Source organism: Nipponia nippon, unplaced genomic scaffold (genome assembly GCF_047370975.1).
Source record: "Nipponia nippon isolate SJK-2023a ecotype South Korea unplaced genomic scaffold, ASM4737097v1 scaffold_6, whole genome shotgun sequence".
NCBI classification, from domain to species: domain Eukaryota; kingdom Metazoa; phylum Chordata; class Aves; order Pelecaniformes; family Threskiornithidae; genus Nipponia; species Nipponia nippon.
Window position 1 is genome coordinate 82,024,403 of NW_028262380.1, and position 27,711 is coordinate 82,052,113.

Here is a 27,711-nt window from a genome sequence, read left to right on the forward strand (position 1 = left end):
ACTCGGGCGTTTCTCCGTATGTAGAGTGTACTCATTTTCAGACTTGGCTGAGATAACTGCCTTGGCTCTTGATTTAAGGACTCCTGGAAATGGTTTCGGTAGGGTTTTAGATCATTAAATGTAGTGATGGTACATTTAAAGACTGACTTAAAATCATGCATCCTAATGTCAAATCATTTTTTAGCCAGAAAATGAAATGCATGGGCTTAAGATGACAGTAGTTGAAGTGACAATGACTTGTGAGGAAATGGAATGGGTATGGGAGTTATTTAGGTTTGATACTAAAAGAGCGAGCGAAGAGCCAGCTGCTGAGGCTCATCCCAGAGGTGCTTTCACGGGGGGATCTGAGCACCTGGGGGGATCCTCAGACCCCCGTTAGTTGCCTAAGCAGCAACAGCAACCTTCTGAAGTAGCTAATGTTTTTCTTTGGGAGCTTCCCAGTTCATTTATAAATAGAGGAGAAGCTGAAGGTACAAACCAAGTGGAATATCAGGAGGGAGGGGGAGGATGAAGAGTGTACTCCTTGATGCGGAGCTGTTGCCTGCGCCTTTGGGAGAGGGGAAGGTGTATAGTTATTTGGGTTAGGACTTGAGGAGACAAAGCTTCTCGATGTAGTGCTTTGCTTTTGTTAAGACAGAGACTGTCATTCGTTCAAATGAAATACAGCTCGAAGCGATGAGAGGGATGGCTGTGCTGTCGGTGGCCCGCTTGGAAAGCCACGGATGGCTTAGCAACAGTGACTTAAGGAACTGGATTTATTCAAGGCAGCAGAGGAGCTCAAGTCCTGACCAGTTCACATGCAGACCATAGGTCTGAGATCCTTCAGGAAAACCCTGAAACGGGGGCGCGGGGACAGTAGCTGGCAGTTACCCGTCTGCGGCGGTGACAGCAGCGGGAGCGAGGGGGAATGCAGCGGGGAGATGGCTTCTGCGGCGCGCTCACCCCGGTCGGCAAGCGCTGTGGTTTCTGTCGCTGCTGCTTTTTTGCCTGTCCAATGCGTATTATTCCCTAATACAGAATTTGGACGGGTGACAAAAGCGGGGCTTGGGGCTTGAGGAGCAGCTGAAGAGGCCGTTGCTGTGCGCTAATCCTAGACCTTGCTGAAGAAGCGGAGTTTCTCCTCTCCCGCGCCACAATAGCCCCCTTTGTTCCCCCGAGCCTGCCCGTCCTTTCTGCTGATGGATCGCTGTCCTGCCATGCTGTGTGTCAGCCGTCCGCAGAGCCCCGCCGTTTAAACATATTTCATAGATCTCGTCACCTTGGCCGGGGCAGTAAAGCCGAGCACAAGAGCCGCCGCTTACTGGACAAGAGGTGGGCTGGTGGCCTTAGTGCTCTCCCCCAGCACCAGGCTGGGGAGAACTTTTGGAAGGGCATTGCGGGGCAAGAGAAGCGTGTGAGAGAGAGGGGGGGAATTAGGACTGCAGCTGCGGGCAGGGTCGGTGAGAGGTGAGCCTCGTACGAGAGAATTTCCCTGCGCAATGCTCGCCCAGGGATCTTTTCTCCGTGTTGCCTGTTGTTTTGCTGCCTGCCCTGGGCCGAGCTGCCGCCCGGTGTGCGCTGGCGGGGCAGGGTTCCCGCTGCGGGGCTGCCCCCCGCCGCCCCCCTCTCGCTCACCGGCCCAGCCCGGCGAGGAGCTGAGCGACAAAGTGGCGGACGGGGCTGCGGGCGACCGGCGGGGCCGGCTCCCAGCCCCGCACCGCCGGGGGCCCGACCGGCCGCCGAGCACCTGCCCCGGCGGCGCGGCGCGGCTGGGAGCGGCGGGGCGGAGCGAGGCCGGAGCGGCGGCAGCCCCGGCCCCCAGACTCCTCCTCCGGCCTCCCCGCCCCGGGGCCCCGTGAGGCCGAGCGGCGGGCGAGCGGCCGGGGAGGGGAGCGGGGGCTGGGATGGGACGGGATGGGAGCGGGCGAGGGGACGTCCGAGCCTGCGGGCGGCTTTAAATGCGGGCCGGGGCGGGCGCCGCCAGCACAGCCGCTCCGCCTCGCCGCTCGGCCGCGGGGCCCCGCCGCCGGCGCCGCGCTCCCCCCGCGCTCCCCGCGGCCGCCGCCCGGCAGCCGGGCGGGCTGCAGAGAGACGGCCAGGTGCATGGCGGCGGCCCGGCCCCGCACCGCCTGCTGAAGCCGCCCGGCCCCGCCGCTGCCCGCGGCCCCCCGCCCGCCGCCAAGCTGGAGGAGCGCCGCAAGCCCGAGCCCCGCAGGTGAGCGCGGCCGGGGGGAGCGGGGAGGCTCGCCGGGGCCCCGCCGCCACCTGCCCGGTCCCTCCCGGGCGGGCACCGGCTGGCCCGAAGCGGCGGCCCCCGGGCACCGGCGGGGAGCCGAGACGCCCCCGGCTTCCCCAGCGAGGCACATTTCTCCCCCCCCCCCCCCCCCCCCCGTTTCTTTCCTGCGGAGTTTGTCTCTGCAGGCGCCCTTGTCTGGCGCCGGTACTTGGTGCTGACTTCCAAAACTTGGCTTCACTCGGTTGTCAGCAGCAGCCGGTGTAAGGAAATCCCCGTTCCTCTCGGGCTGCGGCGGTCCACTGGTCCCCGGCCGTACCGGGGTATTTTCCTAGCTGAAACGAGCTCCTCGCTGCTGCTTTTCCCTTCTGCGAGCTTCCTGCTGAGCACCGCAGCCCGGAGCCCTCTGCTCAAGAGCAAACGTGGAAATGAGAATTTAATCGTCCTTTTGTCCGTGCATCTTTGGGGTTTGTTTTTTACGGCAGCGTTATTTATTAACGGCTTTCCCCTTCGTTAGGAGCACATCCTTTTAGCGCTTGGACGGTGTGGGAGAAGGTGCCGGGCGGCGCGCTCCGAGGGGAGCGGGGCTCTGCGTGCGGCAGGAGCCCTGCTCCGCAGCCCTGTAATTCAAGTTCGGTGCGTAACCAGCAGCAAGGCTGGGCCCGAGCACAAGCCCTCACAGCCACCGCTCCGTCGGAGAGCTGCTCCCTGTCCTATCGATGAGTGCCCTCTTCTCCTTCAGGGAGGCGCAGTTTACTTTGCATCTAAGCGTGACTTTGTGCTTAGGCTGCTAGCTGCTTAGTGGCTGTATCGTTCTGGTTATTCCTGAAATGTGCCTATTTTCCATTTAAAAAAAAAAAAAAAACGGAAGAAACTTGGCTCGCTGGATTTAACAAAATGCGCAGAGTCGCGTATCGTGTGGGAACAGCATTTGCTACGTACTAACGGCTGATGCGAGAGTCTGCGGGAATACGCCCGATCTTACTTTGGTCGATGATGAAAAGCAAATTGTTTGTGCATTAAGAGCGAGGTACAGAGCACCCCCCCCCCCAACCCCGACACTTAAGGCTCCCAAACCCCAGCAACTATTTCACGACAGGCTTAATTTTGTCGTAACAGTGTCCCGTCATAGGCAGAACGGTGAAATGGGACCGTTTGCATCTGCGTGTGCGCGTGCTGGCATGGATGCGAGCTGATGTGTCGCAGCCTGCGTCCGTCCTTCTCTCGCCGGCGGTTCAGCGCTGAAGCAAGCGCTGAAAGACCTTTCCCAGTGACTTCGGGCACGGCAGAAGAGCGCAGAGCCCAGTTTTGCAAGGCTTTATTTCAGCGGGGGGTTGTCGTTGTCAGTAACTTCACCTGCCTGCGAGCGTCGGTGTGAGCCGAAAGGTGAATGTCAGTGCGATCTGCAGGGATGCTTTTTCTGTGATCCCCCCCCCCCCCCCCCCCGTTAGATGCAAACATAAAGTAAACCAGACTTCTTCCAAAAAAGTATCAGGGGAAGGCTTTACTCGTAACTTACCCTTCCCTCCTGCCGAGCGTGACTTTCACATTGATAAAAGCAGCAGCTCAGCAGCTGGACTTTAAGGAAGAGGCTGCTCTAAGCTGCGTTCCCGAGATTTCAAGGGGCTGGCAACTGTAGAGGAATGACCGCTAGCCTAGGAGGGACTGGCAGCGCGGCGCGTTGCTGCTGTCCGGAGTTGAAAGTGGGGCGAGAAGGAATGACGGCTCGGCTTTTTGATTTTTTTTCAGCTGGGGGGAGGAGGGCTGAGGTTTTGGTTTGCGTGCGCAGGGCATTCCTGGCAAGTTAACACCCTCTGCACATCCAGTCGGCTCCCGGCAAGGGCCGGCAGGTTTTTCTGCAGCTCGTAACCGTGAAGGTTTTCCCTTTAAACTTCCATGTTATGTTTTTAAACCGTGAAACTCCTCTGCAGTCAGAAAACACCCTCGTATGCTGGCGGCGTATTGTGGTGTTCCTCACAGTCGGTTTTTAAAAGGAGTTCTGTAGAGGAGCTCTCAAAATGCCCTTTCACAGCCCTGCTGCAGGCGTGGGGCGAACGCTTCGGTTACCGATGTCTGACCTTGATAAGAGAAGGTTGAATTTGTGCGCAAAGTGCAGTTTCAAGACCCGCATCCCTGTGAGAAGGGAAAATGTGGAACTCCTTTTGTTTTCTGGTCTCCTTATGAGAGAGGGCGCCTTGCTCACGCACACAGGTGTGCTTCCAGCGGCGGCGGCGAAGCCGCTTGCGTTTCTGTCCGAAGGGTTTGAACTGCGCTGCCACCTTGACGACCCGTAATAATAAAGAAGCTGGAAGGTGTTTGGGGGAAGGTTGTGCATGAGAATTGCTGTGCGAGAGAGTAAAGAGAAAACTCATATTTCTTATTTTTCTGCCGATGAGTCTGCAAGCGGGTATTTTCAGGTCGCAGTTTTTAGGCGGTCGGAGATGCTGTCCTGCCAGAGAGAAGCAGTTGCAAAGGCGAGGTGTTGCCTTGATTGAGCGCAGATACACGGGGTGAGATAGCTGCTTCAGGAGGGTGGATGCCTGCCTGAAAATGCTTATTCCTGTGGGTACAGAGCGTGATGCTCCTGCGTGCCTACGTGCCGGTCCGTCGGTGTGGATTTGCGGATTTTTAGTTTTATGTTACCACGTTGTTATGCCTGTCCTTATCAAAACCAGCGTAGCTTTTACTGGTTTGCACTCGAATTCCTTCCGATGGGTCAGGAGCACCAGAGGACTTCAGGCTGGGTTGAAAGATGCCTCGCTGAAAGCAGCGTTCGCAGCGTCTCTAACTCCGGTGCCGCGACATCGGGTCGTTTCCTCCGTGGCGCTGGTAAAAATGACTTACATTGCCTTCGCGAGCTAGCATCCTTGTCACGCCCCAGTGACTTGCCTTTCGCATGTTTTCTTTGTGCATCGGATTTAGAATTTGAACTCTCGCTTTGAGCAAATTAAAAGGGTTCTGATAACTACTATCAGGTTTTCTCGTTCAAAGTCAATTAGCTGCTTCCGCCTTCAGATCCATTTAGCAGGCTCCGAAGGGAGCGCTCTTTGAAAGCCCTGTAATAGCAGTTTGCGTTTAAGATGGATAAAGGAGCGTGGCTCTGTGTCATCGTGCTACTTCTGGGGGAAGGAAAGCTGCTCTTTTATGCTCCCTCTAAATAACAGGACTTGAATGGGGAGGCGGAGGTCTCAACCGTATCACCGTGAGCCTTGAAAATAGAGCAATAAAATTCTCAAGGTTGCGGTGAAGTCCTACAACCCTTCCAAGCAATGCTTCCACCCTCCGCCCTTGAACTTTGAGTTGCCGCAGCATCTCGTTTCTATGGAGTTTGCTCAGGATTGTGTGCAGTTTGTGGCAGGAATGCTTTTTATTGCTGTTGGACACCGTTGCACAGGTGATAAAACCGTGTGTGGCATAAGTAGAAAGCTACAGAACTGGAAAAATACTTGGTTAAATCTGTACCGCAGCCTGCTGGAGTGCTCGCTCTCGGGTAAATCTCTACCATCCTCTCTCTAGACCTCGATGATTCAATATCAAATAGTGGCTTCGAGGAGCGGCCGTAGTCTTTCAGGTCAAAGCTTGCATGGAGATTGAGCTCAAGGATACATGCAGTTAACTGTTAAGCTTTGGCAATTACTGTGTGATATTAGTTATGATGCAAATACCTCCGATGAAAGAAAAGGATTTAGGACAGGACCGTGCACAAGCCTTTAGGGGTCTGGGAGGGCGCAAGCCGTCCGTGGCATCAGGTGTTTCTAAACCGAGCGCCGGCGCGGTGACCTGCCCAGCCGGGAGGCCCCATGGTATCATCTCTCCTCTCCGTTTTCAGTTGCCTAATTACGTTAATTGAAGAGAGAGACCTGTCTTTGAATTACTCCCCTGCAATTACTAGTTTTTCACCGAAGGAGCTTTCAAAGTTGCCACAGGGACCATCAGTGGGGAGAACTTGCATGAGTTTGGTGGGAGAAATAGCAGAAAATCAGAGAAACCTACATCTCGGTTCTTGGCGTTCCGTTTGTTTTGGAATTGTGGATTCCTGTCCAAGTTTGCGGCCGTGTAAATAAAAGGAGAGCGGGACTCACAGCATACAGTAGCCAGCTGTGATCCTTACTGTTTATGACTGATCCTTCTGAGCACATCAGGGGAACTGGCGAACGGCCCTGTTTTTAACAGATTTCCTCACCAGACAAATCAGAAGAGGTGATTTGACGTCACCAAAATCGGCGTCCTTTTAATTTGCGGCTCAAATGAACTTTCAGCATCTGAATTCCAGAAACGGGTGCTGTTAGCAGAGCGAATTCTGCTGCAAAAGTAAAACAAAGATGGAAGGGGGGTTATTTTTTTTTTTTTTTTAAATGTGTGTGTATTATTTTATATATATAAATTTGTGTCTAGAGAGAGAGAATATGGCTAATCTATGCCTTTACTACTCCTGAGGAAATCCTTTAAGGGAGGGGGGGGAACCTTCCAAGTTGCAGCATTTCACATCCGAGCTTTATTATATAACTATATATATGTATGTTATATCTGAGTTTATTATATAACTACATTTACAGGGGAGCAGGGTCATGTTTCTATTTTGCTACTATATAATATATGCTTGCTCAATACTCTGTATTAAATCTGACTTGAAAAAAGCCCTAATTGTCCTTCCATAAGTACTGATCCTTACATCTCGCGTCTCAAAGCGTCTTGAAAAATTGAACTTGGCGGTGGTGGGAATTGTTCGAATGACTTCTTTTAGGACTGATGATTACTAAAATCACTTTATTAATGATAATTATAAAAGTGGCTTCATTCAATTCTAATGTTACTATGATAAATGAAAATATTTTAAAATATTTTGAAAGAGAAAATGTGGGCTTGATGAGCTGTATGATTTTCCTTGCCTTGTAAACAAATAATTCCTGCAAGGTGCGGTCCATAGTGATGGATATTTTGTCTGGGTTGCAGGGGAGAAAAGCTTGGATCCAGCCAGAGAGTGTGAAACAAATTGCGTTTCTTTATAAATTAGAGCAGCTTTGTCTGCATTGCTGCTTTTTAGACATATTTCAAGGACTGCTTTTTCAGCTTACTCGGTTATTATTTTCCCGTCCATTAGCTACGGATTTCCTTGGTACAGGTTTTTTTTTGAGGGTGGTTTTGAACTTTTGTTTTTTGATCCGTTGGAGTGTTCCTACCCCTAAATCTGGAATTTGGGTATTTCCATGACCTGCCTGGCTATGGCCCCAAGTAATTGTGGGTGGCAGACTGTGCTCGGAGCTACGGGGGCCCTGGTGGGGATGGTACCTCTTGTTTTAACCTGTGAACGGTGACTGCTGCTGATCTGTGGCATTAGTGAAGCAGGCTAAACTTTTATGTGCTTGCTCCCCAGCGGAGATTTAATTTTACTTTCTTCTACGAGTTATCGCAATGAGCTGGTATGATGCAAGAAATCCTGGTGGGTTTGCGCGTGCAACGCATTCGGGGCTTTTTCACTTAAAATTTACTCCTGTGGTATATCCTGGCTTTTTTTTTTGCTACTGTTTTCTGAGCCAAACATGTAACATTTTTGATTTTGATGACTATGTGGATGCGTAATCTTAAGTCAAAGACGACTGGAGTCTTGCCTGTCAAGTATCGTCTTTATTAACATTTTCGTGTTCTGTCTCTTCTGTATAGTAGGTGCAGAAAGAGAACTTGCCTATCTTTTTCATTGGTGCGTGCAGCTTGAGGCTGAGAGTATTTTCACCTGAAGTTGGTTTTTTTTTTTTTAAGTTTTTACTTAATTTTAATCACCTCTTGAAGTTTTACTGATCCGAGTCTCTAATTTCAACTGCTAACCTTGAACAGAAGGTTGCAAAAGTTAACTGCCGTTATTGTACCTGTGACCGTATAACACTTCGGGCGCGTTGTCAACCCTTACACGTAAGCATAAAGATCTTTCATCAAGGTTGCTAAATATGAGAAGGCTCTGTGTTTAGAATGAGGTTGGGAAATCGTTGCTCGGTAGCTCAAGGAAAAGTAGCGTTTGAGCGTATTAAACCTGCTTTATTGCACTGGAATTGAATGAAAGTGTATTTCTCATGTACGGGAACTGTACGTGCACATTTTGCTTAGGTCTCATAGTGGGTAAATTTGGTGATCGTGAAGTGGTTTTTACCCAAATTCTTGTTAAATTTGAATAGTCTGACATCACTTCCACGTCTGACAGTTCCTGCATTCAGCAGACAAAGAGCCCGGCTCAAGAACAGTGGCCCTGTTCAGTAGACCAGCCTCTGTGTCTTCTAGGCAGAAACAATAATCGCAATGAAAAAATAGACGGACACTTTGTTCTCTTCTGTCCCCGACGAAGCTTCGTTCCACAGCCTTAATGGCACAACAATACGGCGCGTAGCGCCCTGGGAGTAGTTCCACATAAATTGTTCAGCATCTCATGACCTGTTAGGTTTGGGTTTGTGAGTAATAACCAAGTTTGAGGAGCATCGTCCCGGGCGAGATGCGAATGTGGCGTTCTACGGAAGCAGCGCCAGATGCCTTTGTAATGCGGTTGACAGGTAAACTTAAAAAGGCACCGAGATGGATGGAGTTTCAGTGCAGCCAGCATCTGTATCGGTGCATAGAGAAAGCTTGGAAATCCGGAGCCGTGCCGTCGGAGCGCGGCCGTGTGGTTCACATTGCTGCTGACGGTACGGCGGGCTCCAATTCTGGTACCCTTCCTACCATTCACGGGAGGTTGGTTTCTGTGGGGCTGTTGCCTTATTCCCACAAAGCACTTTGGCACAGGTGACTTCTGGCCTTGAAGCAATTCAGCCAATTGACCTTGAAGGCCACGCTGAAGTGCTGCGCTGGATTGGGTCCCGCGTGAGTAGCTCCGCTGGTACGAACAGGAGAAAGGCATGGTGAGATAGCACAGCGAGCGGAGAGAGCCGATCGAACGGGGCCAGAGGGGTGCAGGAACAAAGTCTAGATTGCAACCGTAAGCTGCTTGCGGGGTGGGGTTGGAAATCGGTTGAAGACCAGTGCAAAGTCTTCAGTGCATCTTTGATAGGGACTTGGAGGGTGGTGTTCGAGAGAGGTCGTAGAATAGAACATTTACTGAGAATAGAAGAGAATGTTTCAGTTGGAAGGGACCTACAACGATCATCTAGTCCACCCGCCTAGATGGCGTTTCCAGTCGCAGTCCACCTGTAGCCCTGTCCGATGGCATCACTGGTTTGGTTGAAAAAACACCCTGAATAGACACATGTTGTTAGCAGAGTGGTAACTTCAAATGCTTTCCATTTCGGAGTGAGTTTGTCTCCAGTCTGTTACCGACACAGACAGCACCAAAATGTGCTTGGAAAGAAAAGGCTATCTTGCCTGAGAGCGAGAAGTACTTCCACAGGAATGTGGCACGCAGAGATTTTCCCCATAACTGTGTAAATGCTTCCCAGTCGGGGTAAACCAGTATTTGACACTTTCTACTTCTTCACGAATGGTAAGCCATCAGTTTACATATTGAAAAGCAGCAGTTGGGTTTTAGAAGGAACGGCAGTCTGTCTCCCCAGCGCCCGCCTTCCATGACATACAAGCGTTGAGAATGCTTGCCTTCGGCGGGTGGTATATGTGGTACTGAACCGTGCCTCGGGACGTGGGTTTTGACACCATATTAGGGTAAATCAGGGTCCTGAATGTGCTCTCTTGTGTCAGACAAAAGAAGTGCTTCGGTTAGTTTAGCGGAGGAAAAGGTATGTGCCTTTTCTATGGTTTGAATTTGGAAAAGGCTTCCTTTGATTAATGCATTAATCTGCGTGGTGCTTCGCTCTGTATAACGCAGATAGCCTGCGTAACTGCTAAAAGGATGCGAAACGTTTAAACGGAAAATAGGTCCATTCAAAAAGAGAGAGCGCTCTTCTAAATGGTGTGTTACCTGGATGAAAATAGAAGAACCGTTTGAAGAAAATTTCGCCAAGCCTGGAAGGCAGAACGAAGGCTGAGTGCCCGACGAAGTTCGGGTGTCGCTCGGATGCGTGGCTGGGAAGGTGTGCGAGCGGCGGTGCGAGCGGTCTGCAGGGAAGGGAGGGATCGGTACCGCGCCGAGCTCTCTCTGTCCCTGGCAATATCGCGCTGGCGCTCGAAGCACAGGTCTGCGAGCAGGCTTCGGCGCGCGGAGCCCGACGGCTCGGAGCTTCCCTGGCTGAAAGCCTCGTGGTTTGCCCAGGGAGCATCCGTGCACCGTGCCTGCCCAGACCGGCTCGCGGTTCCTGCCGCTGCTGCGCTCGAGAGTTCTGCCTGGTACGTGGGACCTTGCTGGCGTCCGGTGGCAAGAAGGAAAAGCTGGATCTGCTGGGCTTTGTGGTAGGCCTTGGATTTTCCATCCTAGAAGCGCTCTGAAGCTAAGCCTGAGAGCCTGCTAGCATGGAAAGAATGCGAGCAAGTCTGGGCTTGAGCGTAGGCTTGGGCCCGTGCTTCGCTGACAACGTAGGCAAGCCCAGGCACCCCTCCTTGACTGTTGTGGGCACTGAACTACAACCGTGATGCTCTGACTACTCAGTTTAATGGCTCATTCCTATTTGCAGTATAAATTAAAGGAGTGGGCACGTAACTGGGATCATCATACTATAGTTTGACCCGGGACGGACGCTCTGGACCTGTGAATAAAACAGTGAAACAGCAGGACTTGCTGCAAAAGAAAAAGCTCCATATTTCGTAAGTTTTGTTTGGATCACCCATCTCTTCTCTTTGCCAAAAATGCAATGTATAATTTTTGTTGAAAGGCAATACGCTGCAAAACAGTTCTGTGGAAATCCCAGCTATATCTTACGGTGTCAGAATCCTCTCCAGACACTGAATAAAGGGAGATCGTGTCTCCAGCTTTTAAAATAATGACTCAAATTAAAGATCAAGCTAGAAGAGCCCAGAGCCAATGCAGTTCACCGAACATGAGGTATACAACTTAATTTATTAAAAAGCATTGCAAAAGCAACTTATGCTCATCGTGCTCAAAATATATCTCCTGGCAAGTAACCTGAACGTCACCTGAGCCGTCAGCGGTGGCAAAATGTGGGAGTGCATAGAGATTTCTGTGAACGCTAGAAGTTCCTGTAATGACTTTTCTACAAACGAAGGCATCTTTTTTGAACCTGTTTCTGCCTTTTTAATTCTAAATGATGAATAAGACACCTTTGCGTTAAGTATTCCTGGTACAGTAATGCCTTGGGTTACAAACAGCTTAGCGTTTCCCTAGTGTTTTTCACGAAGAGGTCGGTACGCTTCTGGATATGAACCTTAATTTGAAATTCTCAATGCTGTGTCTGTGAAGTCTTGGACTGTGGTATCAGCCCAACTTTTCTGGCTCTGTTCCTGGGTCAGTCATTCCACTTAGCCATAAAAAAATGCAAGATAATGGGTGCAGATAACTGGGATTTAATCTTACTGTAGACTGTTTTCCTTTTACCTTTAAACAGCCATGTTGCAATTAGGTGCTGGGCGTAAAGCTGTTCTTTGTAAACAGGTGTCTCCAAGAAACTTCTGATTACGTGACGATTTACAAGCTGGGTTCAGTGATAGGTGGTTCTACTCTGTATTTAAGAAAGTGCCTGCAGCTGGTGTTTAAGGCACATGTGACTTGGCCCCAGTCACCGAGGAGGACCTTTTATCTCTTTTCCTTACTGAGGCCCTTATCACCAAAAGGACAAAAGGCAGCTTCATATCCAAACTCCATTGAAAATTAGCTGGAGTTGGCCACCGTTGCACCCTCTTCTGGACTGGAGGTTTCTAGTTAAATACGACGGGTGAAGTTTGCAGGCGCCGACTTGCGTAAGTACCGTACCCAGGAACGGTGGTCGGAGGGATTTCTGCCGGGTTGGGGAGGAATCGGAGCAGCCCCGGAGAGGTGATGACCAGGCTGGGCAGGTCAGGCCGGACGGGTGCTGGCCACGCACGGCGCCTTGCGTTGCCCTCTCCATCCCCTTGCTTTGTGGCCGCACCTGATACTCCAAACTGCACAAGTCCTTTTATCTGTTTGTTTTGTTTTTTTTTTTTAAATCAGTAGGTCAGTAAAACATTTCCTTGGCCCTGTCAGCCTAAAAAGGAGCGCTTACCCTGTTGTGCTTTTATGAATATGTATTGCCAAAGCAAACCAACTGTTTTGGGCCTGTTACGGAAAATCCTTTTTCTGAGGTGTCTTCCCAAGGAATGTCTGCCTCCGGTTTTTTAGGCAGATGTGTGTGAAAAAGAGGATGAAAGCAGATGGTGGGTGATCAGCACGAGCACGTAAGCCTGGTCCGATATGCCTGTGTGTCAGATCTTGGCGTGCAATTCCTGGCCCGTTACCTTCGTAACTTGACTCTCGCGAGCATCGCACGCTAATTCTCGTGCTCTACTTAAAATCAACGCGCACGTTGTTTTGTTGTAGGCTGTATATCGCGCCGAGTGTGTTAACATTAACGGTGGCACTTGGAAATGCTTTTGAATTTATGGTTCGTAAAGCAGAAGTAGGAACTCCTACTTTACAGAGTTCAGGAAGAGGAGGAGAGAGAATGAGGGAGCCATAAAATATTTTTTATGTATCTCGCTGGTGTTAAAATGCCATGGCTTGCAAGCCTCATTGATGAAGGGCTGAGTTGCACAGGAACCTGGGAAATCTCTCCCTTCTGAAGAGAACGTTTCAGGGACGTCTGGGAAGTTCCTATTTACGGACTAGGTCTGAAACTACTGCTACTACTGAAACTACTTTTCAGCTCGGGGTTACTGTTTTGTTCTCAGTCTTGTTTTAGGCTGATCTGAGTAAGTCTGGGCTGCCCTTAAGTAGGTGTCATGTAGAGGACAGTCTTGTTAAAACTTGGGAGCCGCCTGCTCAGCAGTTCAGTTACGTGCTCTTGGCTGCGGTGGGAGGATACGGTAAATCCAGCTTTAGGGCACTTAGAACCAAATGAGGAACATTACTCTCCCACGCAGGCAAGCGCCAATCCAGTAGCAAAGTCATTTTCCTGGTAAAGTGAGTTTAACATTTCTAAGTGGATTGACTTTATGCAGGATCATGCGTTGTCTGCGTATACCGCTCTGCTGCGTCACGTTCCTCCTGTTGAAGTTGGCGTCCCGGTGGCGAAAGGACCCGTGTCGCTCCGTTCGCTGACTAATGCCGCACAAACGCAATCATGTGTCCCCGCCTGGTCCGGGCCAAACTGTTATTAATGACTAATTGATCGTCTGCAGGTCTGAGTTTAAAGATCACGGGCTTGGTCTGCTCTTCGCTGGCACCGCAGATTGAAAACAAGGCAGAAAGCAGGTCACTGTTAACTCTCGTGACAGGTCAAGCATTATTTCCATCGCTCTATCAGCTCAGCACGCGGAAGGGCGAGGGGCACCCGAAGGTAGTGCTTTGCTCCGTATACCGGTGACCTTGTTCCCTATTGTCCAGTGCAGGGAGTTTTATTGAGAAGCGTACAAAACCTCCGTTTGCTTTCTTTGCAGGTGCTGTCAAGGGCGTGAAGGTGGGGATGAGCTCTTTTGTGGGGCGAGTGGTCGTGGTAGCCAGGCTCCCCCGGACTGTCTTTTATCCCAATGGCCGTCGGTGCTCCGTGACCGCTGTTTTCTTTGTTGGATAATATCGGCAAAACCACGTATGAACCTGCCCCTCTGATATCACGCCGTGAAACTTTGAGTAGCAGAAAAGTTTCCCTGCGTGTGGGTGTAAGTCTGGTTAGCGCTAGCCGGGGCTCCAGCACGGGTGGTTTTGTCCCGGCGGCCTGATGGTAGCCCCCAGAAGGCAGAATAGACTGCGCTCCTTGAACGGGATCGCGAGGCCGCTGTGGTGATGCAGAAGGGAATCGTCACCTGCGGTCACGTTGCTGTTGGATGTTCCTCGTGGGTGCCGTGCGATGAGACCTGCATCCTTTGGCTTCTGGGGCTGGCGTAATGGGGGTTTTGCTAAGCGCTTGGTGCTCTTGGGGGCAGAACGGCTCCCTGGGTTCATGGTGCTGTGGGCTGTGCCTTACTTTCTTCTTGTTCTGACTGGAGCTTAAATTGATGGCAGTGATGAAATTCTCCTTTATTTCAGTTTATTCTCAGATGGCTTTAAAATAACTTGGTTCTGCATTTCTCTCCCTGCTCTCCTCTCCTCTCTGGAAATGTTTTTTCTTCATCTTCAGTAAACTTGCACTGGTTTGTGGTTTTGTGTTCTGGTTTTGGTTGTTGTTGTGTCTTGGGTTTTTGCTTTTGTGTCCCCCCCCCCCCCCCCCCCCCCCAGTGTCATCGGTGGAGGCAGAAACGGCTTTTAGTTTGAAAATTGGTTGTTTGCATTTCTAGCTATCACGTTTGTGTTGGTTTTGATTGACTATTATTAAATAAGCATTTTATGCGTGCACTGGGACCGACGCCAGTGACCTTCTTCAGAAGAGACTTGGTCCATCTCCCCTGGGGAGCAGTCGCTGCGAAGCCTTCCGGACAAGCCGTTGTCCCTGAAGCGAGGATGAGGTTAGCTTGGAGCACTCGAGCCTCGGAAAGCCCGCTGGTTTGCTTGCTTGTCCGATATTTGTGGGGAAGTTGTCTTTCCTCCATCTGCGCTACGTGCGTATGCTGACACTTGGATTGGGTGACTTTGCCTCTTCTTAGTTTTACAGCTGCGTGCTCCGATCGCACTCCTTTTGATGGGATATCAAATATATCGCATCCCTTCTGACTTCTGAGTAATTGTTTAACTTGCAGAAAGTACATAATCTTAGAGGGACTTTCATCTAGTAAACAGGTAGAGTTTGCAGAGATTGATTTCCCCCCCCCCCCCCCCCATTCTTTTTCTCTTCTTTCCCCCAAGGCCTTTACTATTTAGAAATCAAATAAAGCCCTTGACATGCTCAGGGTTCTGGGTCGTGCGCTTTCTCCAGGTCTCCATCTGCAGCTGGACATCACAGACCGTAGTTGCACAAGGGTTTCGGTGACGAGCATGCTTCAAGAAGTAACGCCGTTCTGCGCTGCTCCGTTGTGCCACACGGACTGTGTATGAGGTCGAGTGTTGGAGCAGATTACTGAAATCATCCCTGTTAAAAATATCCTTTATGCTGGATTATGTCTTTGAAACCAGCATATCGTGAAACCGCTTATCGCTTCAGAGTGCCGGGAATTGGATCAGAAATGCTGTGACTGCACTCTGTGAAGTGCTGAAAGTGCATTAGCTCCCTTGGCTGCTTCAGATATGTCCAAAACGTTTTATACGAGCAGGCTTTCCGCCTCTGCCAGTCGAGCTTTGTGCTGGATCAGGTATTGTCTGTCCTCCTCCCAGCAGAAAGCATAAAGGCAGTGTACGTACTGTACCGCATGCTCGGCTGGGGCCTCGCCTGGCTCAGCCCCGACGCTTGTGTCGGTGGTCCAGAGGTTTGTGATGCTTTTAGAATGACCTGCATCTCGGAGATGCTTGGGAAGGTGATGGGAGGGAAAACGTGCAGCTCGGGGAGTCGTGCGTGTGAAAGTATGAAGCCTGCAGGAAGGGAAGAGTTCCAAACTGCAATTACAGAAGTGAAATGAGGGTATAAGCTGGTCTCACCCACTTGGTGTTAATGGGGGTATTTAGTGTGCTGGGGGTCATTGCTAGGGAGAAGAGACTTTCCCCCAAAACAGCCACACGGGAGGACGAGTGCCGGAGCTGCCTGTGGGGAAGCCGGCATTGGGAGTGCTGGATTTTTTTTTTCCCTGGAGAAAACCAGATCTGGGTTAATGGTGCCAGTCGGGTGCTGCCCCACCCCACATTGTACACACTGCCCGTTCTTTTGCTGAGTGGGAAATGGACTTAAACCCAGGAACTCCCATTTCAGATAACCTTTTTCTTTGAAAAGGCAGCCTGGCAAGACTGCGACGCCCACTTTAACATCATTGTCTATAGGTAGGAAATGCTGCGTCAGGTCCCAGCTACCCATACCTTGCTTTTTGAGACTCTGCGTAGGCAATAGTCATGCTGGATGCTGCAAAGACTTCCCACAGTTGCTGTTCTGTTGTCTAGGTTTATAGGTCCGTGTATGTTTATACATAGGCGTTTATGGCTCCCCTGTCTATTACCTACTTTTCAAGTCTTGCGCCCATTTTGAAGTTGTGTGCTGAGCTGATGTAAAATACATGCTTGTAATATTGCAGGCGGTTCTCGGTCCACGATACGTGGTCTTACGACACGATACTTAGGCACAGATTTCTTGAAAAGAGCTCTTAGACAAGGCTCGAACAAAGAGCAACTACTTTATAAAACAGGATTGTTTTTAAGTAGACACGGGTTTAGTTGAAGAGCACATGAAAATGCTCTCATAAATCAGCCCTCTGGAGCCGTTTCATCTAAGGTTTATTGAGCCTCGAGTCATGCGCTAGATGATAAATGTGTTGCATGCTGCCTAATTTTCTTTAAGTGGGGCAAACGTATGCTGGATGTCTCGCAGTCATCGTTTCACCTTAGCCGCCTTGTTTCGCCCACTCCTGAAACGTGCTCTCTTTTCCTGCCGCTTTCCTATTTTTGAACTGCTCCGAAGAATTTGCTAACCCTTTTTTCTCCAAGCAAACGTTTTGAAGCGGGTGGGGGATTTTAGGAACTTTTTCATGCTAAAATTGAGCTCTGTTCTTTTTTCCATTACTATGCAAAACTGAAAAAAAAATGTAGGGATAGCCAATCGGATGTGTAAAACATGGTCAAGTAAGAAGTTGCCCATAAGGCATAAAACTGTAACAAAAATATTGCAGGACATGACATTGTCACAGTAAAAAAATCAGATGCCGCAGGCTGTCTTGAAATAATATTTTTTAGGAAAAATCCGCTACTGCTTCTGGGTTTAAAACCTGACACCATTCTGCCTCTCGAGAAGACTTTTTTGTGATTTATATTTCATGCTTTGCAGCAAATGAAGCTACAAAAATGTCTGGTTTATGTTAGCCTCAAACAGATATATTCATAATATTTGCAGTCCGAAATCGCTTCTTCCCGTTGACTGGCTCATCTCATGAGGCTCCTACGTAAGCGCAATCTTGAATTCCTTTCGGAGCGTCTCTAGACCCTCTCCTGGCTCTGGCGTCGTTAAATATAGCAGATGTATGTGGGAGATGTCAGGAACCAGGTGCTCAGCCGCAGAGGTTCACCTCGGCCTGCTGGAGAGAGGGCTTTCACCGAGACGCTACCGGTTTCAAATTAAGCCTGAACGAAGTGTCGACTTCTCCTTGCTGGTATGGCTCCAGTTACAGCTCCGTGGTTTGCTTTAAGAGAAGGAAATGAAAACAAACACGCAGCTGACTTAATCAGTTTTTATAGAGTTGTGTCATTTTATGGTAAGCAATCTAAACATAACAAAACAATGGCTTCAACTGCTACACCTACCTTAGGGTCCAGTGCCAATATCCCCACCTTGTATTTCCCTCTGTTTTGATAATGTTACTTTCTCGTTTGTGCCGAAGAAAGCTCCAGTTTCATTCACTCCTAATTATTTTTTTTCTAGTAGTTACTTCATTTTTGGAACCTATCTAAGTTGAAGAGCTCTCCTGAAGTTGTCGGACATTTAAGTTGAAGTCCACGTGATAGAACTTACTTTGTCAAAATAAATTCAAATAATTCTTACCTTGGTTTCAGGAAGGTGCTCTCGTAGGCTTCACCTGTGAGTTGAGATAAACCTTTAGAGTTCTTGACGTCCCAGTCAGTACGAGTTTTTGAAAACAAGATTTGGTCAAGAACTGAGACTCATACTTAAATTCTATAACGGGGCTTAATTTCAATTGCTGAGAACACCTCTGTAGAGTGAAACATTTCGCAATAACAATGAGATGACTTAATTGGGAATTTATTAAAAACCAAAACCAATACAAGTCCCTCCTCTCATACCCCCCAGTTCTCAAAAATGTCTCATTAGCACTAAAACCTATTTTAGTAATCGAAATAGCACGGCACAGTATTGCTGAACGAATGGGCTTCGTTTTCCGGAGTGAAATCTGTGTAACTGAGACGTTTCAAGCAAATAACCTATATCGGGGTTTGTGTTCTGCTTGGTGCCGCCTGGTTGATCAGAGGCACCCAGTAGCCTTGGTTTGTGGTTTTCTCCAGGTCTTCATAACCTGCTGAGAAGACCACAGTGTGCGTGGACAGGGAAAATATTGAATCGAATGAATGGGCAGCAGCGTAAAGGTGAAAACACCGTCGGCAATACTGATGGGGAGGCAGCCTCTCGGAAAGGAGGTCTCTGAGGGGCAAAGAAGCACTGGGAGAATGTGTCTATTTAAATGACTTATTCTCAAGAACATACTGAGCGTGAGGGTGGCTTAAAAAAAAGAGGTGAAACAGTGTGAAATCTGAAAAGCAGTCTTGTAGCTGTATGCAGAGAGCGCGTTGGCATGCTGGTGGGTGCAGGACGCGTACGGTTTTACAAAGCTACGCCGTGACACAGGGGCTGGGCCTGTCTGGCCTGGTTTTTGCATGCTGTGCCAAAGCGCGCCGGGTTGGGCCAGTGGCTTGTTTCCTTCAAGATGGCGTGCCGTCTTGTCGTGACCCCGACCTAGGTGGAACTCCACGGAAGGACCTCGAGGGAGGGGAGAACGGGAAGCGCGACCTCAAGGATTTACGCGGGCTGTCGAGGGGCATGCTTGCCCTCTACTTCGCTCGTCCTTTCTCCAAAGCCCCTTTAACAAGCACGCTTCAGCCTCCAGTAACGAAAGGCTTATGTCACGGTCATGCTTGAGGGACACGAGCGAGCAACAGCAAACCGTTGAGTTTCACGTGCCCTTTGAAAAGGCGAGTAATCCAGAACGTGCAGTCGCTTGTAAGTTGGTAGTAAGATGATAAAATGGCAAAGCTTCCTTACTTTTTGCCTCCTCCTTGTTTGACTACAGCATGTGCGATTCATCAGCAACTGTGTCGCGTGCGTCGCGGTCCAACACGTGCTGGCAGTTCATTGGAACTAAAAAATAGGAGTCCGTACTGCAAAAAGGAAAAGCGCAGCCCAAAAGAAGTGAGCAGTCCATTCTCCTTTGAGGTTGTATGTGTTTCAGCCTTTTCCTACGTGTCCTGCATGGTCAGAAAAAAAGAGTGCTTTTTAGCACCTTGCATTTACAGATTTTAATCTTGTAGCGTTTGTGGTTGTTGGATGGTTCTGTACAGGAGGTGATGGGTGTCGCTCTGGAGAGGGGAAACGGCGTTCTCCATTCAGCCAAGAGGTCTGCGGGAGATGAGTCTCGCTGCATCGCTCTCCTCGCTTTCATTGTGCAGAGCAGTCACCCCGGGTATTAGTTCCCTGTTGATTATCAAGAGTTATTTTAAAAGAAGCCAGGCTTATGTTTGGATTTAAAAATATTACAGTGCAAGTTCTTTCTGCAGAAAGCAGAGGCTTTTGTCTTCCTCTGCTCCTGGTGAGTACAACCTTTTGCTGAGAAAGCATGTAAATAAATGGTGTTTTAGAGCTGAAAGGGGAAAATGCATCCAAGATAAATTTGGCAATGCGTTCTAAAAGTGCATCAACTAGATCATGCTGAGGATAGTCAGAAGCTCATTTTTCTGTGTGACAGAGCCCATATGCAAGTATGTGTGGAAAACCAAAACGCATCTAGCCCCTAAAAAGGAATCGGTCGGTTTAGGTCTGTTTATTCAAGCATTTGTGTACGGGCTGTGAGAGCATCGGTTGGGACCAAGACTCCTTCCTAGTTTCCTGTTCACTGGGCCGCAACCATGGCAGTATCTGAATGCTTCACAGGTTGCAGAGAAGAGAAAGAATATTGTCTCTGGCTCTCCGCAGCCTATTGACAGAGGCAGCCTGTTCAGCTTATTGACTCAGGATCTTTGGGGTACGCGCACAGGTACGCACACACTGGGCATCTAACTTGGGTGGCTTGGTGAAGGCACCGGTGTCACTGACAGGGAAGCCTTTGGCGGCTCTTCTCTCTGCCCAGGTCCAGACCTCGTGCATCCCGTCTGCGTGAGCCCCCAGGTCTAGCTGATGGCCGCGTTGTTCCGTCTGTTGCTGAAGGTTGCACGATGCTGCTCGTCACAAGGAGTGCTGGTGGCGGAGGACGTGTCTCAGTCCTGCGACGGGCTCCTGTACCTTGTGGGCAGCAGCGGGGAGCGGGGCTGTGGTTGTACCTGTGGCCGTTCCTTGCGAGCCACGTTGCGTTTCTTTTTGCGAGCTCCGGTCGCGATTACCAGCAGCAGAAACGCAGCCGATGGGTATGTGCGCGTGGGTCGTGCTGAGCTTGCTGCTGGTAGCGAAGGGAGGAATTGCAGAGGTGCAGGAGTCCTTTGCACAGTGGGTGTCGGAGTGTCCAAACGGATCAAGCTGTCGGAGGCAGTTGTCTGTTCTGCTGGGAGCTGTAGAGTCTCCTCAGCTGAAAACTATGTTTCGGCCTCTGAGAGGGAAAATGCCTTGTGTGCTGGACAATTTCCCCCTTTGGTGTTTGGGAGGTAAATGGTGAGGGGGAACGGTGTGTGTGTGTAGATTCAGGTGCAACCCTTGCGGGATCGCGAGACCTGCCAAACAGCTTAGCCAGTGACGCCTGGTGCGCTCTTTACTTATTTTTGTCTCTTTCTCCCCCAGCATCCCCATCCATTGTGCTCCCACTCCACTTTACGGATAGCAGTTTTCTGAGGAAAAAGCCTTGACAGGTAAACGACGCTCTGAGAAGCAGAGGAGCGTGGTCGATCCTGCACGCTGAGCAAGATCTTACTCGGCTTGCCCTTCCCGCGAGCCTGGGCGGCTTCCGCACACCTGCCCGCAACGGCCGCGGAGCCGGAGCCGTGGCGCTGCACGGCCGGGCGGGCACGTTGCGCTCGGCAGCTCCGACCCGAGCCCTTTCAGAGCCCCGCCGTTTCGGCCGGCAGGCGTTGCTGCTCTGTGACCCAGCGTTCGCAATCCTCTCTCCTCCCCGAAGCCGTTGACGCACTCTGCGCCCTGGCTTATTGCAAAAGGATTGCTCTTGAAATGTGCCTCTCGCGTGGGCTCTGCGTTAGGCTAGCCGGGTCAGCACAGAGCTGGCTCCGTTCGTTTTCCTTTGTTCAGTCCAGAGTTTGCCGGGGTTTCTTCCTGGTTGCAAAAGACATTTGAAATGGGCAGAATCGTAAAAGCTTATCGGCAAGTAATAACTCCCGTTTCTTGCTCCCCAGCGACGTTACGCGTTGATTCACTGGAGCGAGCCTGATCTCCACGCAACAGCCCGGGTTGCACCTTAAGCCCCCCTGCTGTATTCCCGCCAGCCGCTGGTTTCCCTCTTCCCCTGTCCTAAATAACGAAGCTGCAGAAGGGGATGGTGTGGCTGGCGGCCGGCGTGGCTGGCGACCGGCGTGCCTGGCGGCAAGGCCGCGGCGCTGGCCCCCGAGGCCCGGCGGCAGCGGCGCAGCCCCGGGCTTGCGGGAGGCCCCTCGCCGGCGGCGGGGCCGGGCGGCCGGGCGGTGGCAGCACTTCTTCTCCTGGCGCTGCGGCCGGGGCCGGGGCGGGGGGGCCTCTGCCGCCCTTAGGACGGGGAACAGCAAAGCTGAGCTGCTTTAAGGCCGCTTTGAAGACGTGCTGCGAGTGTTGGGTGCTGGGACGAGGAGACCTGCAGGAAGAATTTATGAGGTGATCAGCAAAACCATCAGCGAAGTGTAGCCGAGGAGTTTTAAGTAATTGGTTTGGGTTTGTTTTTTTTTTTTTTTTTTTAGCCTGTGACAAATAATTTGGTTTTGAACCGCAGCACTTGCCGTGAGAACCCAAATCAGGTTTGCTGTGCTAAGGCTGAAGGCTCAGGAACGCTGTCACCCCGAAAGTTACCCCAACGTACTTGTTAATTTCTCAGGGCGTGCTCTGCTCCTGGAGAACACCCTCGTCATCGTCGTTTCTGCTTTGTGCTATTTGATTTCCTTCCCTTTTGCCCATTTCACACTAATTTTTCTCTCCGTCGTGAATTCCCGGATCCCTGTTAGTACGGCGTCGGTCTTGTTCCTTCTGAGTAGTTTGGCAGAATTATTTCTGTGAGCTCTACCTGCGAGTGGTCTGTGGATGTCGGTTTGAGTTGCATGCTGTGTTGGGTAGGCTATGTGTGACGCTCGTTAAAATCCTATTGACACATAATGTCGTTTCTAAAAACGTTTGGTACCAACCTAATGACCTACCCAGAGAGGCCAATTATTCAAGCAGCTCAGAGTTTTTCTCTTGAGTGTAGTCTATCAGAGTACACGACTTACTCAGATCTAGACCCTGAAAATAGAAAACCAGTATTTTTTAATTAATCTTTTAGGCTTGTTTCCAAAACCTTGCAGTAGCAGTAATGAAGATGCGGGTCTTGATAAAAAGTGTCTGAATGGCCCATGGTTTTTTACCTTGCTACAAGGAGCTAGTAAACCAGACTTAAATTAAGGCATGTTTCTGTTCAGGGGCCCTAAAAAAAAAAAATCCACCCTTTCTTAGCTCTATCCAGTGTGTGTGTGTCTCCTCCATGGGATGGTGAAAATACCTTTTCTTGCTGCAGTGCTTCACTGATAGGACTCTACCAGTTTTCCCCTGAAGACCCAAGTGAAGATTTCCCTTGATTTTTTTTTTTCTTTTAATTTCTGCAACTGCCATTTCATGTTGTTTGAAAAATTGCAGGGGGCTGAAGTATTTCCCCCGTGCAAATTCAGAAAGGATATTTTCTTGCTAGATTTTGGCCTGAATAAATCCTGCGGTAATCTGAGAAGGGCAGAAAAGACCAAGTCGAGGGAGGTGGTGCTTGGGAGTCTAATCACTGAACTCCGGCGGATTAGAGACGGGGCGCCGTGCCAAGGCGACCCAAGCTCTATTCCTGGCCCTTTAAACCCCCCAGCTCCTTCGGATCCGCTCTGCGCACGTTTCGGGGAAAGCATCAGGCTCGCAGTGTGTCGTGAGCGGTTTTCCAACCTCGTGCGGCTAGAAAGCGCGGCTGCTAAATGTGATAAACTGGTCCAAGGGAGGAAAGGTGCCATTACCGGGAGGGTGGGGAGAAGCGTGAGGGCCGGCGTTGCCATGAGGCCGTCGCTTCTCAGGTGCTGCGCGCCTGGACCGATGCCGCCTCAGATGGTGCGGAGAAACCGGGGTTGGGAACTGGTGTTGGAGCGGGGGCTGTGGGATGCGCAGGTGTGGTTGCACACATAGGCACGTGCTGAGGGGCCTGAACGTGTCGGTGCTCGGGGAACGGAGGCAAATCCCCGGGCACGTTGTGTGTGAAAGCGTAAGAACAGACTGTACGGAGTAATAAAGCGCGTGCGGTTTGCGTTTGGTCTGGAAATCCAGTCCCATCTGTTCCAGATGTTTTCAGTTGTGTTTATAGCAAGTAGCTACTGTGCTGCTTGGGGGGGGGGGAGAATTAAAATTAAAAAAAAAAAAAATCGAGGCGTGCCTTCACAACCGTTGCAAACAGGCAAGAGCAGCCATGAAATATGTTCCCTTTTGTTGCCTTAGAAAAGATGCATAAATAGTCTTGAATAATTTAGTGGAGAACTGGAGCTTTCGGGGAAGGCTTACGTGTGCGTGCCCGAGCGCTGGCTCCGTGCGTTTTGTTGGCAAGAAGCACGTCCTGCCCCTTCGCGCGGGGCAGCAGCTGCTCGTGAGACGGTACCTTTCCTAACCCAGAGAAACTTCTTCCGATCCTCTGGCTTCTGGGTCTCTTGCAGAGAGCGCCGGTGTGAAGGGGAGATGGGCCTTGTTCCAAACATCTGAACTGGACCTAAACTTAGGGGCCTGTGCTCACGTTCGTTTCTGGGTATGGTGCTGCATTAATGCTGCCATCCGAGAATCCAAAGGAAAAACCTGTATTTCCATATGCTTAGTGGGTTTGAATCTGGCCTGTTTTGCTTTCTTCTTTTTTATCTGTGACGCGTTTGAGACTCGGTGGTGGGAGCTGAGCTGCGGACTGAGAAGGAAGGATGAGGCCAGCGGTGTGTTAGGAAAGGTGCTGGAGGTGGAGGAGGACTTGGCAAAGGTGGTGGAATGGCTGCAGTGCTCCTGCTTTCAGAAAATGAGGGCTCTGGCGCTTTGTGGCTGAATTTTGGGGTTTTTTTGGTTGTGTTTTTGTTGTCGTTCAGGTAGGTATTGACACGCAAGGCAGATACCCTAAGACATTTTGATTTCCTGGTATTCATCCACTCAGTTTTTACGCTCTCCTGAATTTGGATGTACCCTTAAAAAACCCCCTCTATTAAGTGTTTGCTGCACGTGGAGGATCTTGCGGGATCACAAGTGGAAGCGGTGTGGATGTGAACGAGTTTTGAAGGCTTTGTCTCCTTCCGTACCGAGTTTGTCCCTGTTCCCTCTGGGGAATATAAGGAGAAGGTATTGGTTTTTGATCGTTACCCACATATGCCCCTTTGTTGCCGTTGGTAGGAAAACAGGTTACCAGCTCGGTCTCCAGTTGCATTAAGACAGAAAGCTTCTGCAGTGACTCTCCAGCAAATGTGCGCTTAGCCTCTCAGCGACACGAAAGGAGATTATTGAATACAGCTCGATTTTGTTTGTTGTTTTTTTCTCTTTGTTATTTTAGCATTTTTATAGTTGCTTGTCAAAAGCGAATTGGCAGAGGAACCCTTGGATAGCGTGCAGGGTCTCGTTTTGTGGGTGAAATACGGCAGCGCCAGCTCTGGGCAGCGCCACGGGAGGACTCCTACGGCGGAGGCGTAGAGCGAGGAGTCTCTCCTACACAGAGGAGCAGATAAGGGGTGGAGAGCAAAGGGGAGGGGGAAGAAGGCAGCTACTAAAACCCATGCCCGAACGGATGAATGAATGGGTGACACACATAAATGACTGTGCTGTGATGGTCTGACTTACTGGAGCTCAGTCTGTGGATAATCCTCGTATGTCAGATTTCTGTAAGGCCAACATGTGACACAAAGCTGGCCTCCCAGCAGACAAGTGTGCTTTGCTGGTATTAAGAGGCCGGCTGAAGGCTGGTCTGGTCTCCCACTGCGCATTCGAACCCGAGTGTGTGTCTGTGTGTAGTGTGCGTGCGTGCTTGTGTGCGTGGTTCTGCAGCCCGGGTCTTTTAGAAGAACTTTAAAGGGGACCTGGAATTCCACAGACTCTTGGCTGCTGCACAGACAGTCCCAAACTTGCCTGTGTGTGTCTACGTCCGTTTTAGAAAAAAGGCAAAAGGAGGAGGGGCAGGAAAAAAAAAAAAAAAAGAAACAAGAAACAGGAAAAAACCCCCAAAGCCTTCTAGCCGGGATTACCTTTCTCACACCTGTCACCACTGATGTCCTCTCAAGGTTAGAACTGGAGCTGCGTGAGGCCAGCTTACACCAAAGGCCACTTGAAAGGAGCTCTATGAAGGAAGAGCAGGCACTGGAAGGAGAACAGGAGTGCCCACGGGAACATGAACAACAGCTTGCAAGTTAACCTGCCCAGGACCTGGGCCGGTTCAAACAGCTCGCTCCAGGAGAAGTCTGAGCATTCCTTTTTTCTTTTCTATTACTATAGGATGGAGGACGAGGCAGTGCTGGATAGAGGGGCTTCCTTCCTTAAACACGTATGTGATGAAGAAGAAGTGGAAGGTAAGAGACCTTGGACTGCGCGGGAGAAAGGGTACCTTCACAATTTGTATTTGTGTGTACGATCGGCACAGTCGGATAGCAGAGAAGAAGGGCGCCTTTGTTTTGCCGAGTAATTAATCTTAAAATTGACCGAAACACAGGTAAGCTTGGTGGGGGAAACTGGCTTTTTACAGAAATCCTTTTTCAGTTCAGGGCTGAATGGGGCCGTATGCTGCTGGCACACGTTTCCACTTCCCACAAAACCGTGTTTGCCGTGTCTCGCATAGTGGCTGTGAAATATCGGGGCTCGTTCTTTTCCTTTCCTCCACAAATATAGTTTTGGCAACGCTTGCCTATCACCGCTGCGCTTGGAAGCGCTGGAATACGGTGGCAGGTGTCGCGGACGGAGAAGCGGACTGGAAAAAACGAGTGGCAGGGGTGGACGTTTGCCTGGGTTATCGTTTTAGCTTAGGAATAAGAGAAGGTGTTTCCCTTGAAGAGGAACTTTTTAACGGAGCAACCAGTTTCTTGACTTTTTAGGAAAAGAGTAGACTCCTTTGAAAGGGTTTTCGTTTTCTCTCTAACTAAAAATGTTGTGAAATCCCAAAGGTGAAAGGAATTTGAAGGAGTTCGGTTTGAGGTTGTTTGTGGAAAATTATTAAGCTGATAGGAATGAATTATTTGCAGCAAATGCTCTTTTTTCTTGTTTTATGAGGATCAGTTGTCCGTGTGCTTGATAAAGTAGCCGGGGAGAAGGAGGAAGGGACGATAGAGTACGTACTCTACCTAGAAGGGAAAGGAGGCCAGCATTTCACCTCACAGTGCTATCCTTCCCCTCTTGGCTTAGCTATATAATTGTATTCGAATTTCTTTATTTGCAAACAAATGCTTGTGACTTTTCGCTTCAAAATGTTTTGAAAGGTGTAGGCTTATAGCCATCTCGTTGTCACTGGTAGTGGACGGTAAAGGATCAAGCAGTGTGAAAGAAAATAATCTCCAAAAAGATGGATTAAAACACTTCCAGCAAATCAAACCGGTCATTTCCATGAAAAAGCCCGTGTTTTCTTCCTCTCTTGTATGAAGTAGCCTGTGCTCAGTAGCTATAAATCATCATGTTGGGTTTAATGAGGCCGTTTGCTCTCTGCAGGGTCGGAATGACGGGGGGTTTGTATTAGCCTTTTGCTTGCAGAATAACTTATACTTTGGCACAGCAGAAACATTTGCAAGGGCAGAGAGGGAGAACGTTTCCTATATTTTACTGTCTTAAATGTTGCCCCATGCTGGTGGGGTGTGTATTGCCCATATGTGACGCCCCAGGAATATAATACAAATTGTTGTTTGTGAAGAGCGGTGCGGGAGCGTCCTTCTTAACTGTCTGCAGGTGTAGCGAAAAAGGTTGTGGTTAATGCTTTAAGGAATATTTGTAGATGTGGCGAGTTTATCTCCGCGTTTCAATGTAGATATCCTTTTTTGATTTAGTTGGGCTCACAGACCAGTTGCAGTTCACCTCGCTGGGGTAAGGAGAAGAGGAGGTGAAACAAGTATTTCTAATTGCACGCGACAGGCCTCTCGGAACCGTAGCTGCTTGCCTGAGCCCCCGGAGAGACTTGGAGCTGTGTAACCAGCTCATTCCCTTGTTCGTGCTAAAGGCAGCGCCTCGGTTCTCGCCAGGCTTCCGCCAACGACCCAGCTAAACCACAAAAGGAGCCGCCATCTGCGGCGGGGCCGGTGCTGACGCTGTAGCATCTGTCGGTGTCACGATGCGTGTACGGTGCACGTATGATTCGGCTGGCGAGTCCGCTCCGCTGGAGTGGGACGGCCTTGAATTCGTAGCGTACCTGGCAAAGTTGGGGCGTTACCGCAGTGCACGTAATCATTAAAGGCGCTGGCATTTTGAAGAGATCTTTTTCGCCTTAGAGGGGAAGATTTCCAACCTAAACGATTCTGTGCATGTCCTCAGCTACATCTAACTCTGTACACAGATATGCGCCCTGTCTATAAGTGCACTTAATGTACGTGTGTGTCTAATACGCACACGTGCACCCCACATACAGTCATAGCCTGCATGCACAGAATGAATTGTAGA

At 50.0% G+C, this 27,711-nt stretch overlaps 1 protein-coding gene across 3 annotated transcripts in view; it reads left to right on the forward strand.

Moving 5' to 3' along the window:
* The first annotated feature begins 2,064 nt into the window (after nucleotides 1-2,064).
* The window catches only part of SLC4A4 (solute carrier family 4 member 4), a 183,554-nt gene continuing 157,907 nt past the window's right edge, over nucleotides 2,065-27,711 (forward strand). Inside the window, exons 1-2 of one of the 3 annotated variants that reach the window (XM_087737167.1) lie at nucleotides 2,065-2,194; nucleotides 25,573-25,646. In XM_087737167.1, the coding sequence (XP_087593293.1) occupies nucleotides 25,574-25,646 (73 nt within the window). In that variant the 5' untranslated portion in view covers nucleotides 2,065-2,194; nucleotide 25,573. Of the gene's footprint in view, nucleotides 2,195-25,468; nucleotides 25,647-27,711 lie in introns of those variants that run through there. The other 2 variants (XM_087737168.1, XM_009463608.2) reach the window with 2 other exon arrangements.